The sequence below is a fragment of the Halichoerus grypus genome, chromosome 3 (genome assembly GCF_964656455.1).
Source record: "Halichoerus grypus chromosome 3, mHalGry1.hap1.1, whole genome shotgun sequence".
In the NCBI taxonomy this organism is placed as follows: Eukaryota; Metazoa; Chordata; class Mammalia; order Carnivora; family Phocidae; genus Halichoerus; species Halichoerus grypus.
Window position 1 is genome coordinate 113,461,514 of NC_135714.1, and position 21,978 is coordinate 113,483,491.

Sequence of the window (21,978 nt, forward strand, 5' to 3'; positions counted from 1 at the left end):
TCATGGGCAATAGGGATGTTAGGAATTCCTAAGGGTTCTCTTGTTTTCCCAAAGTAAGTGTGTAAAACAATACACATCTTTCAACCTCTCTTCACCCAAGTTTTGGGGTCCCTTCTTTATCAGTGGAAAGATACCCACCCCTTTCCTTTTGGGTTGGGTTTTGAGACTTTAGAGGGCTCTCCAGTACAAGTACCATAACTCCTAGAGCATAGGACAAGGATGAAATAATAGCAATACATGGCCTCAGAAAGAAAAAAAGGGGGGAGGGGCTTATGGAGAAGCAGGAAGACTAGTTTTTTACCAAACTATGCTGAAGCATGTGCATTTCAGCTCATCCAGAGTCTATTTCTGTAACTGTTCAGGGATCAGGGTTCTCATGATTCTCCCCAGGATTTGGCTTGCATACTTTGGAGCAAATGATAGATGTCTTCCCTGTCATTCTAGACCTCACTCATGAGCCATCTTCTGCCACTGAAGCACAATTCCAGCACCATTGGGACTTCTCTTTTCAGTCATGCCTGCTGAGTCTTGGCTCCTCCAACTCCCAGGGCCTTGGCCAGAGGAGCTCTGAGCCAGGATTTTGATGTTTTTAACTGTGAACCCATCTTTGCTGCTACAGGTGATTAGAATGAAAACACCACCACTAATAAAAGAACCCAGGTAGTAGAGAAAAACCATACTAGTGTCAAGAAACACTCACTGATAAAAATTCAGATCATTTTGAATACGTTTTAAATCCAGATGCCAAAGTATCAGTCATGTTCAAAAAACAAATACACAAATTTAAAAAAGGAAAAAAAAAAAAAATCCTTGCTTGCTTGCCTAGTTGGTGAAAAAACAAGTCCAACTAAATTCTGTATCCAATTTATTTTATTTTTTTTTTAAAGATTTTATTTATTTATTTGAGAGAGAGAGAGAATGAGAGACAGAGAGCATGAGAGGGAGGAGGGTCAGAGGGAGAAGCAGACTCCCTGCCGAGCAGGGAGCCCGATGCGGGACTCGATCCCGGGACTCCAGGATCATGACCTGAGCCGAAGGCAGTTGCTTAACCAACTGAGCCACCCAGGCGCCCTCTGTATCCAATTTAAAGTTGACATTAAATTAAGACTGTTACTAACATTAGATATGTGTGTGTGTGTGTGTGTGTGGTGTGTGTGTGTGTATACACACACATATATAAAATATATGTAAGCACACACACATATAATTTAAAAAATAATTTAAGATTTAAGATGTTATCAAATAAATCTACTTTGTTCCTCATTCCTATAGAAAGCCATCTGGGACAAGCAGGCACAGGCTTTTTTTTAAATGGAGGAATACATTTTTATTTTAAGTTCACATCTTAACAGTGAAACCCTTTCTATCACAACACAAGGAAGATTTCTCCCATACTGGCAACTGTTTTTATATGGCTGGCAGGTCTCAATGGGTCTGAACTCATATGAATAAATTCCAACTACTCCACTGGATGAAAAGCTCATACACTTCCGCTTTTAAAGATGAAGTAGAAAATAACTGTCAGGTATAAGAAGACTAAAAAGAGTGATTTAATATTTCATCAACAAAGAAGCCTTGACCCTTATTTGCACTATTAAAATCTTAATATAACAAAGTCATATAATGGGACAGTCAGAATTTAGAAGCAAATAAAATTCCTTGGCAGACCAAGAATTCTTGCCACCTGTATCTCAAAGCAGAAGGAAGCATACTCTGCGTTCAGGTTCTGTAATAAGCACATTAAAGTCAAAGGTGCATCTATATATCCCAAGCTAAGTAAAAATGAAAAGAAATGCCTGAGGGCTCATGTTCTGAATAAAACTGTCTACATTTTGAGAAATTCCACTCTCTAAGGACTTCTAATGATTACAACAGCAGAAGATTGAGCCAAAGAGACTCAAAGGAAATTGAAAAGCATGATTTTCAGGGAAAACCCCAACACCCAGAAGAATGATAATATAGATTACTCAGATTTCAATCTGTATCAACTAGTAAGACAATGTATTTGTGTTTGGACAACAGCAGCATTACATAGAATATAATTCATCTGAGAGACAAGCATATAATAGCCACCTTTTCTATTGTTCTTCTGAAAGACAAGTGATTATAACTATAAAGTACAAAAAAAACTTTTGAAAGAATTAGATTTCAAACCTAGGAACTACTAAAACTTTTCAAAATGAGAAATCATACTAAAAAGCAACCATAGATAGGAGCATGTGCAGAATACAGCTTATCATTTAGTGGCTAATGCTAGTCTAGGTTCAGTCTTATTTTGAATAACTAGATGTTCATTAGAATTCAGTATTATATGGATAATATAGTAATTTCTAAGAATTAATTAAAAAATAAATTATTCATAGCCTTATGCTAGGAGACAAATGAGGATTAGAAAATCTCACAACTGTGAGCATATTTATCTGAAGGTACTATATTGAACTAGACACTACATTATACATTTTTTTCTCAAAATTTATCAATTCATTACTATATTTTCATCACTTTGTATAAATAGGGTCAAAAGATATCTAACTTTTGATAGATACTCCCATTTTTATTTATTTATTTATTTATTTATTTATTTATTTATTTATTTACCACTTCCCTTGCCTATCCCATAACCTCAGAGGTATAGCCTTCATCACTGATTTGGATCTAGTAGAAGCATTTGGAATTACTGAGTCTGTTTCTAAAGAATAATTCCTGAAATATAAGGTTGGAACTTATCCTATCACAAACATCTAAGTGTGATTTTCAAGGTTTTAAAGCAAATAAAACTTATGTATTCTAAAACTGTATTAGCTTAACTGGAAATAAGTATCTTCTTAGGAATCAACTTTCAAAATGTCAACCATAGTCAAATCTATTGCAGACAAATGGTAAGTGAACTTCTCTAATTGGATCTTTTTTCTTGTCTTGCCCATCTTGCCCTTATTTCACTTGTCCAAAATACTTGCTAAAAAGCAAACAAGGAAGAAAGTCTATTTGCTAAGCAAGTTGTCCTCGAAAGACTCCCTATGACTCACCCCAAAATTCCTCAAAGAAAAAGAAAATACATTAGCTAACATGTAAAACAACAGGAATAACTTTTGAAAAGATTATAAATGTAAATAATTTTATTTGAATATGGATAAGGCAAGAATGCTCATAGGGAGAAATTTGGAAGTAGTTTAAATTAGAGCAGGGCTCTTTCACTTATTTTTAAATTGGCGATGTCATGTAAAATATGTGAATTTGTAACTTTAAAGTTTGAAACTGCATTTAAGGAGAGACATCAAAGGAGTCTGAAAAAAAAAATGAGAGTTGATAACATATTTTAACTCATAATTTCCTAGTTTCTCCTTGAGTATATTATTTAATGTGACTCAATCTCATAATTTTCATCAATAATATGATAATTATATATATAAGTATTATATATAAATATACATATATTTATAGCTTTCATGAGATAATTGAAATGTCACATGTAAAATATCTGGTAAAGAAGAAATTTTCCATGCAGTCAGATTCCTAACTAACATGAAGTAGGACCAACACTGAAATCAGTTGGGGAGATTCTTTATCCAAAAACACCATCAGAGTAAAACCAACTTCAAAGCCAACCCACTTTTATCCATACTTACTAGATAGTGAAGGCCCACTGTAAACAAATCTCCCAAGAAGATGAAAATGAGCAAATTAAGATTGGCCTCCAAGGGGCGCCTGGGTAGCTCAGTCATTAAGCGTCTGCCTTCGGCTCAGGTCATGATCCAAGAGTCCTGGGATCGAGCCCCACATCGGGCTCCCTGCTCAGCGGGAAGCCTGCTTCTTCCTCTCCCACTCCCCCTGCTTGTGTTCCCTCTCTCGCTGTGTCTCTCTCTGTCAAATAAATAAAATCTTAAAAAAAAAAAAAAAAGATTGGCCTCCAAGTTAACCTAGAAAAATCAATATGCAAGAAATGTACAACACACCTGAAAGTGACAGAATTGCTCCCAATAAGCAAGACTTGATTGTAACCTAAAAATACCACCATCTCTAAAAAAGAATGTGTCAGAAAAGGTTTGGTTGGTTAAAGAAGCACAGACAAAAGGAATTACAAACAGTAGCATTGGTAGGAAAGAATAAGAAATTTTTTTAAAAGCACTAATCATAAAGAAAAAGATGGATTGAACTGATGTTAAAAAAGAACTGCTCATCAAAACATACACTAAAAGAGAAGAAATGCAACCATTATATGATAGGAAATATTTACATTACATATAATAAAAATGGGCTCCTACCCAGAATTATAAGATAAAAGAGAAGTAACAAGAAAAGACAAATTGGAAAATGGGAAGAAGAACTGAACTGGCAGTTCATAAAAGTACAAATCCAATAAATCTATGATACTCATTGATAATCAGAGATACTTAAGTGAAAACTGTCATGGAATTTGGCTACACACCTATGAAATTATCAGATAACTAAATTTTCAGCCGATGCCATGGGTTATTAAATATGTGAGAGCAATGGGAACTCACATAAACTGTTGATCAGAGGTATATTGCTACAGTTGCTTTGAAAATACATTTTCATCTAATAAGCATATATCTCACATAAAATTGTACAGTTATACGAGGATAAATATACAGAAATGTTCATAACAATAGTGTTTGTGATAGGCAAAAAAAAAAGAATATAACAAACATATGCAATAAAAATAAAATTTACAAGTTGTAAAGAAAACAAATTAACCACAGCCACCCTCAAGGATATCTATGATTCCTATAAATATAGTTTCAATTGAAAGCATAACACAAAATAAAATATGTAATAATGTTTCATTTATATAAAATTAAAAAATATATAAAATTATTATTTCACTACATGAATAGCAAAATTTTAAAGAAAAGTAAGGAAGTGACTGACTTAAAGTCAGAACAATTCTAATAACACAGATGGGGAGATAATCATTAAAGGAAACAGCATATTTTCAGATTGCTGGGAATGTTCTATGTCTTGATATGGGTGGTGGCTACCAGGTGATCACTTTATAATTATTAATTATGTTGTACATTATGTATTATATATTTTTCTGTACTTCTGTTATATTTCAAAATTTTTAAATATTTTAAAAATTTGGCCATGCCCACTGTAATGGGTTGAAAAGTGATCTTCCGAAAGGTCTTTCCACCCAGAACCTCAGAATGTGATCTTATTTGGAGTAAGAGTTTTACAAATGTAGTTAAGATAAGAATCTCTAGAGACCATCCTGGATAAAGGCAGGTCTTAAATCCAATAACAAGTTTCCTTATTATCCACAGAAAAAAAGAGACACTGAGATACAAGGAAGAAGGCCATGGAAAGACGGAGGAGGCAACTGGAGTTACATTGGCATATGCCAAGGAAAACTGAGCCACCAGAAGCTAGAAAAGGCAAAGGAGAATTCTTCCTTAGAGGCCTTGGAGGAAGTCAACACTTGATTTTGGATTTCTGGCCTCCACACCTTTGAGAGAACAAATTTATGTCGTTTTAAGCCACTAAGTATGTGGTAACTTCATACAGCAGCCTGAAGAACTAACACACGCAATCTATAGACAATATTGTACACTGAATCTTTTACATTCTGGGCTGTGGAAATGGCTTTGGTTACAATTCTGACCCAATAATTTACAACCCTTGGACAATTCATAATATTTTGTAACCTCAGTTTTCTCATGTGTAGAATGAGAACAGAATGTAGAATAATACCATCAACCTGAAAATGCTACGGTAAAGGGTAAACAAAAGCATTAAAAGATCTCAGTACATTGTACATGCTGAGGGCCTGGATAATTATACAGGTTTACATACTCTCCTCACAGTGTGCCACTAATAATGGACTATTCTTCAGAGAAGACCATCATGAGATGAGAGATGAATAAATTAAATAATTTTAGTAATACTATAAAATTAAATGAAATAAATTTGCCTTAGTCTCATTTCAGGAACACCTAGCAACTGGTCCCAGAGGAGGCTTAACTACATGAAGTAAAGAAGGTTCTCTAGTCACACAGGTCTTTACAGCTCTGGTCTCTGTGAAGTTACTCATTGTTGTGGTTAAATACATTCTGCTAATATGCATCAGTCTTATACTGTTGGTCAATAAGAAATGATACCAGAGAAACAGAAACAATTTCAATACATTCAAAGAATCAGGTTATTCAGCAACCTTGAAAAATCCACTTAAATGAAGACTTCTTAGGAAATAAACTACTGGTCCTTCCCTAAGAAGAAATCATACTCTTTTTCTATTCTGTACACTTATTTTTGAACCTCTAGTGCAAAGCATGGTTCTAAAGAACAAAATCATCTAAAAATGTAGTAACCAACTACATAGATTTTCATGGTATCATTTTCACATAAACAAAATTAATTCTAATTATAACATCACAGTTATCAAAATTGTGCTTTATTTAAACTTTTAAATGATGAGAGACCAACTAAAACTAAAAATAATGAAATGCAAAACATAAGCGCTAATTCCCTTTATTAAGGCAATATTTATAGTTCAAAGAGGATAGTAGTATTAATTTTATTTAAAATATGATGATCGGCTTCTGCTTTGGAAACATAATTAGAACATGTACCTTTGGCACCTCATCTAGTTTCCTGGTAAAACAGTTTTGAAATTTGTCATCATTAGGAATTATTTTTTCCACTAAAAGCCTACTCATTCATTCTCCATTCTGACTAAATCTATCCATTCACCTTCACTGAGCTCCTTACCTTCCTAACTAAAAACAGAAGTATTAAGTTGGATGGTGGTTCAGAGTAGAGATCCTGTCTAATTTTTTTAAAGACTTATTTATTTATTTATTTATTTATTTATTTATTTATTTATAGAGAGAGCGTTCGGAGGAAGAGGCAGCAGGGGAGGGAGAAGGAAAGAACCTTAAGCAGACTCTGCGCTGAGCACAGAGCCCAAAGCGGGGCTCAATCTCCTGACTCTGAGATCATGACCTTGAGATCATGACCTGAGCTGAAACCCAGAGCCGATCACTTAACCAACTGAGCCACCCACGCGCCCCTAGGAAGATCCCGCCTAATTAAGAAGAAATAGGTAAATTGGGATTATGGGTTGACAAAGGGTCACTTACATATAAAAGTCTTAGATCTAGTATTTAGCAACTCTGGGTCTCATTTTAAGTCATTTAATCTTTCAGACCTAAGTTTATTCACTTATAAAATGGAGATGATAATACCTACAGCAAAGGGTTAGTGCATATAAATACATCGATAGATAGCATCACCTAATAAATATTGATTGGTCATCAGCCTTAACACATCCTCCATTCCTGAGTCACCTCTTTCTGAGTTAGCTTTATTCTTCACAAACCCTATGTTTTTGGACTACTATCCTATTTCTCTCATCTCTCATCCAAGCCTTTTGAAGGATTTGTCTGTTTCTCTTTAGTTCCTCATCTGCCATTCATTGCTCAATCCACAAAAATCTGACTTCAAAATAAGGTTTTTTAATATACATGCTGTGATTTATACATATCCACATTTCAAAATGCAATCTATATGCCAGTGACTTAATATAGGACTGTGAGATGCATACTCCATTCCATTCCCTTATTTCTATTTAAATATAAAAAGCCATTTTTTTGTTTTCTTTTTAGCCTTCCATGTTACCAGAGTAAAAGACAGTATTTCCAGGGCTTCCTGGTAACCTGGTGAGATACAACTAAATTCTTGTGAAAGAGGTATAAACAGAATGGGGTGGAAGTTTGGCTAAGACTCTTTAAAAGGCAGGAGCTATGCCTTCCTCCATTTTGCTAGTGGAGACACAGCTGTGATAGAGCATTTACACTAGAAATTTTGGACCTTGTGGAAGGAGTGCCACACCTTGTAATGGCAGAATGAATATCTGAACTAAGTCTGGATGAATGACATTTTAGTGCTCAATTCAGCCTAAGTTGCCTCCCACTGTGCTTCTTCCACAAAAGTGAAAAAAGTCTCTATCTTGTTTAAGCACCTGTGATATGGGAGTCTTCCTGTTCTGTGCAGCTCAGCTAATTCAATCAATTCTATATATTTGAATCAAACCTTTCTGATGAGGTCCAGTCCTATATTACAGATTGCTATTTAATATTTCAAAAGATCCTCAAGGTCAACGCATCTGAAACCAAAACAGTTGTCTCCCCCAAACTTCTTTCCCATGTATCATGTCTCAATTAATCATATCAGTATATGACCACTTATTCAAAACCTACATTCCCTCGGATACTTCCTCTCTCATTTGTAATATGAAATAGTCAACGATATTACTTTGAATTGACTTGAATTCATCTCCACCCTGAGTTTACCCCCATTTCAATAGTACATTCTTCTCTCTAACTCAATTACAGAAATTTAATGCTACATATCAATATGCTTACTGAATTCTATACATTTGAACAGGACATTTTATGATATTGGCCAATGATATCAATATTTTTATAAGCATCAGCAATGTCTAAAATGCATGGACAACAACAGTGGCAATTTTTCTAGCAATAGGCTAAACACAGATTCCAATATTACTCACAGGATGTCTCATCCATACATTTTTTAACATTTGGAACTGAATACTATAGAAAATCAAATTGAACACTCTGGTATGATTAGTGATACATTTTTACTGATGAAGGAATTCAATCAGTATATAAATATACGTATTTTTAAATCATACCTATTTTATTCCAGTGGAAGAAAGATCAGATTTGAATTCTGTAGTTAGCAAGTAATAATTTCTCACAAGAACATTTTGCCATCTCAGCTAACGTAAACAGTTATTAATGTGCATTCACTAAAATAAAATAATAACAATTTTGAATTTTCGTGAGTATCACAAATTAAAATTATACTACGTGACTTCTAGTTGAACATGGCTTCCCTCTGATGCCTCTCAAAACTGTATTAAAATGACAAGTAAATTAATTTTTAAGAAGTTACATACACAGAAGAGAAAGAGAAGACACCACAGCAGATGAGAGATGTCAGGCAATTTTTTGGTAAAAGAAAAGTAGATGGATACATGATAACTGACATAGCATTGTGAACAAAGCCAATGCTAAAGTGCTCTCACAGGAAGCAAGCCATATCCCTCCTTAGACACCACTGAATTACTCAGGAATTGGAGTTACCAGTAGAACACACGGGATACGACTGAAAATAAGGAGATTTGTTAAAAGATGGTATAGATCACTTCTCAGATCTTTTTAATCTTCCTCCCAGTCCTAAAACTACCCTTCCCTCCCCTCAACACACATTAACTTTATGGAAATGGTAAGTACAAGAGGCTTTTATCTCTGGGTCACCAGACAAAGGTAACAGGTGGGGGTGAGGTACTCAAATAAAAACAGAAGGTTTAGAACGAAAATCTGCAGAGTCAAAAGTGGCATTCCCGACCCATGTTATGTTTATCTGCAAGAGATTAGAAGATCCTGCTTTATGAAAATTAGTCCAGGATAAATGATCCCAAACATTCATATTTAAGGATCCTTGATTAAATGATTCTTCCTACTGTGAGGGACAGGTATCATTCCCAAAGTGACCCTTATACACTGAGCATCCAATGAACTCTTTTATACATAATAATACCCAGTAGAAAACTTGGAAGATCAAACTGAGAAAAAATTTAGACAGCAGGGAAAAAATCACAAAGACATGGAAAATAGATAGGAAAATATAATAAAATTAAGGCACTAAGTTAATTAAGTTTCAAGAAAAATTAGAACAGCAAAATAAAGTAAATTTAAGAAATAGTATCAAAATATTTCCAAAAACTGAAAGATACATATATATATATATATATATTTAAATGTAAGTATTTTTAAAAACACACATATTTTAGAATGCAAAATGGTCCAGTGAGTACTCAGCTCAATGAAATGTGTTTTTTTGTTTTATGTGGAGTAGCACACAGGTTGTATCATCTTGAAATTTCAGAATGCCAAAGATAAAGAGATAACCCTAAAATCTTCTGGAAAGATAAATTAGCACAATAGGTCACATGACACAGAGCTAGGTTTAGAATCAGAATGTCAGATTTTTCAAGAGCAACCCTGGAAGCTAGAAAAAATGGAATATTCAACTTTTGGAAAAATAAACATTTCTGAACTAGAATTAGATCTTCAGTCAAATACAATGTTCAACAATGTTTTTCAGAATTGTACAATCTCAAAAATGCGACTCCCAAGACACACCCCTTTCTCATACGTTTCTGGAGGACACATTCACCTAAAATTAAGGAATAATCTAGAAGGAGGATAAATGTAAAGTGAACACAAGAGAACACATAGGATGATGGTTAAAGGAAGTCCAGGGATTGATAACTGTATCTCTGACCTGCAGCTCAGTTGCTGCAGAATAGAATAAGACGCTGGTAGTGAAAAGGGAAAACAACAAAAGAATCTAATAGGTTATCTGATACATATGTATTGAGGGAATTTTATACTGTTTCTGGAGAACTTGGAGTGATAGGTATATACAAATTAAAGACATAATTTATCATCCACTCCAGATAAAATCCATTGCAAAAGAAAGCAATTAACATTCATAGTATATAGCATTTAACTCATCTAGATATAAACAAATTACATACTTATAATAATGTAAATACCAACTAATGTTTTAACCAAAATTATAAGACCCCAGTGGGATAAGTGTAGAAGCATGTTTTTATATGTATGAGTGGATTTTTTTTTTTTTTTTAAGATTTTATTTATTTGACAGAGAGAGACATAGCCAGAGAGAGGGGACACAAGCAGGGGGGAGTGGGGGAGGGAGAAGCAGGCTTCCAGCCGAGCAGCGAGCCTGACATGGGGCTCAATCCCAGGACCCCGGGACCATGACCCTAGCCGAAGGCAGAAGCTCAACGACTGAGCCACCCAGGCATGCCATATGAGTGGATTGTTAAAAGAGCTTCTGCTCTGGGATATCAACAGCTATATGCAGTCCAAGACTTAGAGGTCAAGAAATAAAAATATCCATGAGGCATTTAAATACATAGCTAGAAATGTCAAAAGAAAAAGCTTATAAAGTTCAAAATACTTGTCCTTGGTGACTGGGTATCTTGGATGGGGAGGGTGGGAGCAGAAAATCCCAGTTTTTGGCACATTGAACTATTTAGTTAAAATGTATGTAAATGTATTACATTAAAAAATTAAATTAAAAATTAGTTACTTTTAAGCAACTGTAAACTGAAATATGCTAAAATCTAAAACAAAGAAATATTTCTTAGGAACATAAATGCTATAATTAATAAGTTGAAACTGTCATGTCAGTGATTGAAAAATAATGCTTTGAACATTTTCAACTATTTTTAAAACTTTGAAAACTGCTTGATCTCTAAGTATGTGTACTTCTCCTATATAATTTTTTACGCTATTTATTTGTTTAGTATACTCCTTTCCACTCTGTCAAAAAAGTTCAATACTACACTGAAATTTTCAGAATTCTAAATTAATCAAGGGTGAATTAATATATATTAGACGCCAGACAGCAAAATCCCAAATGTTGGCATAAATTCTGCCTTTGAATCAACCTCAACTAAAAAGTAAAAAAAAACTGAAAATAATCTCCATAAAAACCCAATATTTTACAACATAAAAACAATCACTGGTAAGGAAAAAAAGACAGTCTTCATCATCTATCTGAGTTGAGGTAGGAAACACATAAACAAAATGTTACTCATTCTATTACTTGTGCATTCAATTCTGCAATTTATGTTCCCCCTGTCTTGTGTTCATTTTTTTTTTAAATAATTTATTTATTTATTTGAGAGAGAGAGAGCACATGAGAGGGGGGGAGGGTCAGAGGGAGAAGCAGACTCCCTGCTGAGCAGGGAGCCCGATGCGGGACTCGATCCCGGGACTCCAGGATCATTACCTGAGCCGAAGGCAATCGCTTAACCAACTGAGCCACCCAGGTGCCCTGTCTTGTGTTCATTTTAAGAAAAGTTATTCTTTGCTTTTTTATTAAAGTGAAAGGGAAAGGAAAACATTAATTGGACTGGCCTGGTATAACACATTTGTAAAAGTGAAACTTTAAAGTGAAATCGAATGGGGCACAGGAAATCAAATGAGCTTAAGGATTTAACTATAACCAGGGAATAAAAGGTTATTCACTTTTGCAAAATCAAAGCAGTCTCTGATGAGTCTAATTAATGAATAAAATTATTGTTTCTTTTACAATAGACCTTTAAACTATTTCTACTCAGAAGTCTCAAAATGATTTCACTAGGAGCCACTAGAGTTATTGAGGTGAAATGGCAGCAGCTGTTTTTCTTAGTTTCCTTTATTCCATAAAAGGATTGGTAACTTATATTGGGCTTCAAAACCTTCTCCACTAGCAACTCCCCTCTGCTTTGTTTCTCCCCGAAAAGTTTAATCTAATTTAGAGTATTCAAAGGGGGAAAGATCAGGTTATTTTTATAAAGTAATTAAAAGCATGATGACTTTTATTCAATTGCTTCTAAATCAGGACTGTCCTTTCAAAGAAATATTAAGCTGAAACAGATAAAGTTCATCTTCGTAAACACTAAAATGAACTGCGGATGGAAGAATCTATATGTAAGCCAAGTTCTCCACACCTGTGGTTTACCAATATCCACATGACAGATTAAGAAGCTCTCAAACTGCATTTTGAACTATTCAGTATATGTCAAAATATTAAATCCCTTACTCCTAAAGATCAATGAAATCTATTTCCATATTTGAATACTTCTTTATCATAAAAACATATTCATGCCTTTCTGGTAACAAAATACGACTGATATTGACCCTAGATTTGACCATAGAGAGGCTTCAACAAAATATTACTTAGACAAAAGTATGCAGTCTGGAACTTTTTAGTGAGTCATTTAGAGTGAATAAAACTAAATCAAATGAGTACAGAGAAATGTAAAAAGGTAAAAAATCCCCTGATTCAATTAACTAAAGGCAAGCTCTCTCTGACTTTTTACAACTAAAGATTCTTCTGTGGATACAAGTAGGCTAATTAAATAGGTAGCTTTGTGCTTCTTAATTTCTCCCAGAAAGATATTATATGAAATTTAACAATCATTCTATAGAAACTAAAACACACATTTCCAATTGCATGTGATGAAATTATTAGAAACAAGACATCCTCAAGCATGTATAAGATAATTATATATATGGTGTACTGTACTGAGCTCAGTGTATGTAAATGCAAGAATGATATAAACATGATTGTTCTAACATTTAGGATTAAAAATATATTCATTAACTGCATTGCAAATCTGTAAAATAGGAAATTCTTTTTGTAAAAAAATAGGTTTGCAGCAAATCAAGTATGGCAAATCAGAAAGCTAAATATATATGGAGCATCTTTTAAAAAATAGATTAAATATAATCTATAATGGTATAATTTATTCATCAAAGTCTAAAAATATAATCCACACAAAATAATTTTCTTTACAAAAGAACTTCTTAAAAATAACTAATCAAGGACTTCACAAACATCTTAAATACATAAATGTAAAGGATTACCATTAATGTATTATTAACTTTGTATAAATGTGGACCACTGTGTTGAAATCATTCTGAAACGTATTAAAAATGTCTCTTTCTTATTAAAAGGACTATAGGCAAAAACATTATGTACATATAGCACTCAACTTAATTCATACAGATTTCTGTCTCTCTGCTTTCAAATCTGGTGTTACTTCTACCCACATCCTGCCTGTCATCCATCTCTTCTTTTCTAATCTATATAGCGATAAGCTAGAAAGAACTAAACAATGGCTCTCAAATCAGGTACTCAGACTAGTCATATCACCTTATCACTTTTCATATGAAATTTTTTTTAAAAAGATTTTATTTTTTTTATTTATTTATTTGACAGAGAGAGAGGCAGGGAGAGAGGGAGCACAAGCAAGGGGAGCACCAGAGGGAGAAGCAGGCCTCCTGCGGAGCAGGGAGCCCGATGCGGGGCTCGATCCCAGGACCCTGGGATCATGACCTGAGCCGAAGGCAGACGCTTAACGACTGAGCCACCCAGGCGCCACCTCATATGAAATTTTTTAACTAGAAAAAGTTTTTGTAAGCACCGAGCACAATGTCCCAAATATACAGGACTTCATTTCACATTTTTAAATAAGTGAGTAAATAAGTATATGAAGTTAGTAGCAAATAAATAAGTAAGCTTGGGAGATAGGCATTTTGCTAAAATAAAACTAGGAAATTGAGGCAGGCAGGAGAAAATCTTTCGAGCATTAAAACAAGAGTGAGCATTTTGTAATCACAGAGTACGCATTCACAGAGGACATGAGTTGTTCTAAGACCATTGCTTGCATAAGAACGGTATTTTTGCAAAGGGCAATGGAGGCAGGCTCTTGGACCAGTTAAGTTTGATAAAGTTCTTTGTCGTCAGTTTCCATATGAAACTTACTTGTTCAAATGACAATAACTACATTTTCTTTTTCGCTTTTAATTGATCTTTTTATTCTTTAGCCATTCCTCATGGAAGATAAGGGTTTTGATAATGTAACCAAGAAATTCTTCCAAGGTCTCCTTCTGGGAACTCAACAACTTAAACCACAGTTACACCTCCACTGACACATTCTTAAATACTACCTTACGTTTCTGCCAAAAAAAAAAAAAAAGAGGAAACCTACTCTCTATCCAAATATCCCTTTACCTCTTCTTTAAAAGCCTTCTTGCCATTAGAATGACAAAGTTATTTTAGTGGTTCTCCCACTAATTTAGTGTTTGGGGCAAATTGCCTAGTGGGAAAACACTCAATTTAATGGCTAATGAGAAATCTACTTTGAAGCAACTCCTGAAGGAAATCTTAAAAAAGAACAGCTAAAGTTGTGTTTGTTTTCTCTTCCCATAGCAAAACAACCCTAGTCACTTACTAATAACACACTCTATTTCATCTCTGAATTCTATAACACTCATAAATTTCGGAGATACTTACTCTTAAATTAAAAGATCCTCTTAACCTGTTCAGCTTTTCCTATTCTCCAAAGCACTTTTCACCTTCTGACATACTAGATGATTTATTTATTTAATACATTCATTTGTTGTTGTCTGTACACACACGCACTAAAATGAAGGCAAGAACATTTGTCTGTTTTATTCACTAATATATCCTGAACACCTTGACACATGGTAGGTGCTGAATATGCATTTCTTGGAATGAATAAATGAATGAACCAAAATCTCTTGCCATTTTTTATTTCAAATTGAAGTTACATGGAGCATAACAATGTATTAACTTCTGGGGAAGGCCCTATATTTAATAAACTTGAGTTCATAAACTTGAAATCTAGATTATCATACAGGTTCATGCAAGCACAACCTAAATAAATGATTTTTTCCTAGGCTCTAGCCAAACATGCAAAATAAGTCAACCGTACTCACACTGCAATATCCATCGACATCTTGAAGATTTTTATTTATTTATTTTTTTATTAAACCTAGGCATCCATAGTGGGAAAGATTGAAATCTCAACTAATATAATAATAAAACATTCTTAGAAAGACATATCCTGCGGGAATATGACAGCTCCAAGCATAGTATTTCTTTCAGGTGAAAAGATATCATTCTTAACATAACTATTCGACTCAAAAGCTATCTGAGAGAGTAAATTATTCAAAAACAGGGAGGCTAAATCCTGGGGTCCACAGCATTTCTCCAACCCAAATAGGAGGAGGTTTGGGGTTGGTCTCCTAACATTTTCATGGTTTCAATTTGTTTTTCAAATAAACTTAGCGCAATACATTTAGCTAATGTCTTCTTACATTTCTACAGGTCTATGCCTACTTTAGACTCCAAACGCTTAAGGGTATTCAGACTTCCAAATGCTAGAGAACCACATCTTATCAAAAAACAATAAAACCTGTTGGTAAGTACTTAAGAAACATTCAAGTTTTGAGAACTTATCTTTTGGACCTTGAAAAAAATCTGAAAAACAGTTCCTGAATTTCTCTAAGTCTACTTATTTCTTATTAGAATTAATAATGCTTCAATATCAGCTTGAGAGAACCAAATGATCCTAAAACAATTGCCCAGCATTAATGTGAGCATTTGCAAGCAAGCAAATCTATTTGAAAATTATAAGCTACATAGAGGCCAAAAATTGCAAAGTAACTGCATTAAAATGAATAAACAAATTATGGTGGGGAAAGGGATAAACAAAGCAAGCAAGCAAGCAAACATAAAAAACTCCCCGCAATGGAGAAACACATACACAAAGTAAATACCACTTACTTGGTTAGCAGTACAGTAGCAGTATTGGGTAATGTCAGCCCTACACTACTAATTATTGACTTGACCCTCAGCAAGTAGCTGAATCTACTCCATTCTCAATTTTCTCCTTTATACATAGGATTTTGGATTAGATAAAATGGTTTTAGTTTCAAAGGGAAAGAGATTATTTTACAAAGTTCAATATGTAAAACAAAACAAGAGGAAAATTGCAGGGCACCAGAGTGTGACCTGCTTGCCTCTTTGGCTCTCACCTCCACTCTGCCCCATCTTTCAACCCCCTTATGTCTCTGAGGAACCTTCATAAAACCTTTGGATGCACTTTGTGAAAATTTCTGGAAGGAATGGTGTCAATGGACCACTCTAATGCCTAATGTTCTTATTCTCTGTAAGATGGGTATGAGTAGTGATAATCAATTTAAAGTTTTTCTGTTTCTCTACATCATGTATAATTTTATAATCATACTCATGAATATAATGCTTTCAGAGTGGATATGAGGCATAAAGAACAGCAATTTTGTACTTATTCTCAAAGATAGATATCACACTTCAAGATAGTAAATCAAGAAAGTATTGAATTTTTACAATTAGCAGTCAAAACACATTTGCTTGTAACTTTTAAAACAAGATGGAGAGACAGAATAAAAAGTCTCTTGTCATTGGTTTGATATGTAATTCTAAGAAGACTTTCAGCTTTAAAATTCTGATGTTAATATTAAGTCAACTGGTCAGTGAATATTATACTGTTTCTAATGTATCTTTAACAACATTACAAAAAAAAAAAAAAAAAAAAAAAACCTTTGTACCTTTCAGAATAAACCTGAGCTTTAAAATACTTCCCAGGAGCATGCTCTTATGTGAGAGAGTTTATCTGATGTTCTTACATTAAAAACAAAAAGGAGAGGGGAGCTAGAATTGGGAGTTAGAATAGCAGTTAGAATTACAATAAGCTTAAATATGAAATTGTTAACCAACTGAGATATTTTCTATCTACCTGCAATAAAACATAGAATTTAGCTGTGTATACTGCCACCTATAATTCACTGAAATATAACACATTCTTCTCAGATAAAAAAAGAAAATTCGCAAATGTTGCTGAACACAATACAAATCAGCAGGGATTCTGTGACCATCAGCAATTTAAGAGAACAGCGCCATATTAAAATGATGTTCTTAAATGCCATAACCTTTAATTTTTAATCCATTTTATTCATAATTATTAAAGTTAGAATAAACTATAAAATCAATAACATTTCTGTCTTTATATCTAAAATTCTTCTTCATATGTAAAATTTCAGAGCACAGAAACAGAGTTCTTGTTATAGTCTCCAATCTATAAATCAGATCTCATGCTCCCAAGCACGTCCTTATTTTAAACATAAAAATGTTACATAAGTTATGAGAAAGCCACCTAAATCCAAGCTACTAACTTTAAGGGTGAGAAAAAAGTGCACCTTTTTAAAGGGGCATTCATTTTAAAATCATAAATGAATTTTCCCATCCTAGATTAATTCAGGTGTGCTATTAAAAAGAATCATGGCAAAGATGAATAAATTTTTAAAATAAATAAATCATGTGCTCTAGGTTGATATTTACTTTTTTTTTTTTTTTTTGCCTTTCAGAGGTAAATCTTATATATTTAATTCTACAAAAACAGTTAAATAAAAAATGATATACTAAAACATGAATGAAAAAACAAAAACCTTTTAGACAAATTTTAATGTGAATTTCAGTAAGAAATAGCCATAAAAACAACAGTAACTTAGTTTTCCAATAAGAAGACATTGTCAAAGCTATCTAAGCATGTTAGAAATACTCTCCACTTGGGGGGACACCTGGGTGGCTCAGCCGGTTAAGCGTCTTTGGCCGAGGTCATGATCCTGGGGTCCTGGACGGAGCTCCCCATCGGGCTCCCTGCTCGGCGGGGAGTCTGCTTCTCCCCCTCCCTCTGCCTGCCGCTCCCCTGGCTTGTGCTCGCTCTCTCCCTCTCTCTCTCTCTCTCAAATAAATAAGTAAGAAAAAAAAAAAAAAACTCTCCACTTGGAATCTGAAAAACAGGTTATTATTTCAAAGTCTCTCTAACTGAAAGAAACCTCTTGAGAGTTTCTGGGATCTCAACACCAAAAATTGGGAATTTTTCTAACCCTGGTAATGAGGAATATATTGAAAGGCTAACAATATTAATTCCCCTCCTCCCACGTCAATGTCAAAAGGAACTCACGTTGCAATAAAGGTCCAAAAATTTCAAGCCTCGATTTCCCCTTGCAGAATCGCCATCCGTGGCCACCATCAGCAGTTTCAGTAACAGGGGATCCAGGATCGCCTCCCAGGAGAAGGCTACTGTCTCCACTCGAGGGCCTCACGCTGTGGGAAGAGCACAGTTTCTGCTGTCTCTCACATATCTGTTCGGGAAGTTCTTTTACTTGCCTTCAGGAGTAAACCCGAAGAGCACAACGTCAAGCCCCGTTGCAAGAAAAGCATCTGGAGTGATGTAAACGCGCCACGCGCGGAAGGATTTCAGTCTAAAACCGAAACCAAGCTTCTGAGTTTCCGAAATGGAGTATCTCACGCATGCGCTCTTAGGGAAACCTAGGCCTGATTTCTTGTGAATGCCCATTAAAAAAACTGTGCTCGCTCGCTCTCTCTCTCTCTCTCATGAATAAATAAGAAAAAAAAATACTCTCCACTTGGAATCTCTCCATTTAAAAAAGAGGGAAACTTCTCTCTGGGCAAAGGAACATCCACGAAGAATCTTTCCCTCTCCTCAAGCCCAGTAAACTTACTGCTTGGATTCTGGCTGGACTTCCCACTCTTTGCACTCCTTGCCCATTGCAGCCTGCTGAGGCCCTCAGGCTCGCAAAAGCTTGGTATATTTTGCCTTCTGATTTGCAATTCTTTTGCTATTCCTGAATAAACTCAATTTCTGGTAATTCAAGTTTACCTTTTTTTTTTTTTTCAGTTGACAGATGCTATCATAAATCTAATTATCCCATGGTTTTATATCTTTTAATAAATGCTCAAATCCAGCGGGGAATTCATTTTCATATATCATGAAAGATGAAAAACTAAACCTTTTCACAACAGACATGAAATTTCTCCATTTTAAACCAAGCAGACTTCAACATATAGCATCACCTGATGTTGTGTGGTCTATCCTGTTTCATTGATACTTTTTTTTTTAATTTTCCTATACCAAAAACATAGTTTTAACTACTATGCCTTTTTTCTTCCTAAAGTGTGTACTTTACCTTTACACTGAAACCCTTTCATTCTGGTCAACTAATCCTGACTTTACTAGTCTGTGAAAAACCTCACAGGATTACTCTTAATCTTGCATATGTAAAATAGTTGTCAGACTATTACAGAATTATTTCCAAACTCCATAACATCTAAACCACAATATAGGCCTGGCAGTTATGGAATAAGGAAGCTGGGGGATCTGAAAGAAAAAAAAAAAATATGTATCTATATACACTAAGGCAACCAATAGCCTTTTCTTGAAGAGACATAATTCCATTTCAGGTGATTGAGGAATAGAGAAGCTAGAAGCAAGACAGTGTCCCCTCTGGCTTGAAATTCAGTATATCGCTTTGAGTCTACGAAGTTAATCAACATTTCTTTTTAACTGAACCCTGAAGTACTCTTCTAAATTATAGTATCTCCTGATTCTATCTGAAGCAGCAAATGTCCTCCCATCTCGTCTATGTTTACCCTTAACCTCTAACATTCTAATCACAGAGGACTCCATAGCTTGTCATGACCTTATAAAAGGAATAAAACACTTCAGAATATTGGCCATTTTACTTACTCTATTCATATTTGTATGCAATGTCAACATAGTATATATGAAATAGGGTGAAAATTAGAAAACAAAATCATAATTACATATCACTTTTGAGTAGTAGTTGGAGAAGAAATGCATTTCATTATTTGTAAGCACTTACACAGTGAACTTTCCGTCTTAGTTTCCTTTGCAATAACCGACTTCAAAAGACCTTTCTCAAATACGGATTATTAAAAACATAGATTGTGGAATTGAGCAAAATATCTTAGAAATATCTTTTAAGATGAATAATAATAGAAAGTTAAAAGATCAATCATTCATTTATTTAGTCAGCACATTTTTATGAAGTACTGGTTATGCAGCCAAAAAAATCCATCAAAAATGTGACCATTTAGCTGAATGTTTGTTATGTTCCTTAGACTTAAGTAATAGTTCTCTCTCTTATCTGTCCAGCAGAATGAAAATATGTTCTTGTTAAGTTAGATACTTAGTATCTAATTAACTTAGTCTGAGTAGGAAAGGTTAAAAAATGGTTTGAGAAAATCAGCAATCAGCACTTCATCATTAGATTAGCAACGGCCAAGGTCCTCAAATATGTATGCTAATGAACAAGCAATAATATTATGTTTTGTCATAATTCTAAGGCTGAACATTGGCTATTAGCCCAAACCATACCAAAAACATTACTCAGGTATATACGCTAAATGAGGATCTCACCCTTGTCTGCTGACCTTAAATTTGGCCAAGTTCTTGCAGGTGGTGATGGGGAGGAAAAAAATCCAATGAAACAAAATTAAGGTCTTCAGACATTGTAGATTTAAGGAAATGAGTCCAGAGTCAGGATATTGCCCCACAACTGAAAAGATTAATTTGCTGTTTTTATGATCTCTACAGAAAAGCTTTTTGCTATCACTGCCTTCGCTTCTTCACTGTGCAAATCCCTCTAACCTGCTTCAGATAGTTTTGAATCATAACAAGGGGTGCTTGGGTGGGTCAGAGTGACCAACTCTTGATTTCGGCTCAGGTCTTGATCTCAGGGTCCTGAAATCAAGCCCTGGGTGAGACTCTGTGTCTGCTTGAAATTCTCTCTCTCCCTATGCCCCTCCCCTGCCTATTCATGCATGCTCTATCTCTCTCTCACTCAAAAATCAATCAATCAATCATAACAAAAACTGCCCTTTTCTGGAAATCTTTGCTTAACTAATTGGTTTTATTCTAGTCTTTTCTTTATTCCTTATGCATTTGGTGGTCATAGTCATTATATGTTTTAACAGGATTTTTCATACTGTTCAATAAAGTTATTCAAACTTTTTAATGTATATTCTTTATATATCAAATTGAGTATGAATCCTTAAAAAAAATATCCATGATTTACATTTTTTTCTACTCTTTCAGTATTCCTATGACTGTGCTCTTATCACACCAGCACCCATGCATGTTTTTGCTTCTAAAATTATAAGAAGCTGCTGAAGAGAATACTAATAACAGCAATATTAGGCAGAAAAATTGCAAGGAGAAGGATGCTGGGGAGAAAGTCAAATACAATTGAGGCTTGAGACTCAGAATTGGTCATTCTAATAAACTCATTCTATTTTAAGTAATTGATTTTCACTAATTTGTTTTTAATTTTGAGAATTTTAGTACTCATTAGCATGAATAGAGTAGTAGGTATTAAGGCTTTACATCAAGGAACTAGAAGAAAAATAAGTGAATCTATCAAATTAGTGTACTTTAATCCTAAAATTTTGATAAATACAGAAGTAAGAAAAACAAATTTCTACAATGAAAGAGCATGTTCTTATCAAAATGATTTTTAAAATCTATCTACATATCAGTATTAGTATTATCATACAAATTAAATAGAAATTAGATATTTTCTAATAATTTTTAAATTAAATAGAAAATTTAAACTTATCTGGAAGAAAACAAAAGTTTTAAAATAAAACGCAACTATGAGAAAAGGTCATTAC

General features: G+C 34.2%; 1 protein-coding gene across 1 annotated transcript in view; it reads right to left on the reverse strand.

The window, feature by feature from the left end:
- Positions 1 to 19,054, reverse strand: part of LOC144381304 (uncharacterized) — a 112,969-nt gene extending 93,915 nt beyond the window's left edge. The window contains exons 1-2 of the mRNA XM_078068241.1: positions 19,008 to 19,054; positions 18,446 to 18,651 (exon numbers count right to left, since the gene is read on the reverse strand). Coding sequence (XP_077924367.1) covers positions 18,446 to 18,651; positions 19,008 to 19,054 — 253 coding nt within the window. The remainder of the gene's footprint in view (positions 1 to 18,445; positions 18,652 to 19,007) is intronic.
- Between the last annotated feature and the right edge of the window lie 2,924 nt (positions 19,055 to 21,978).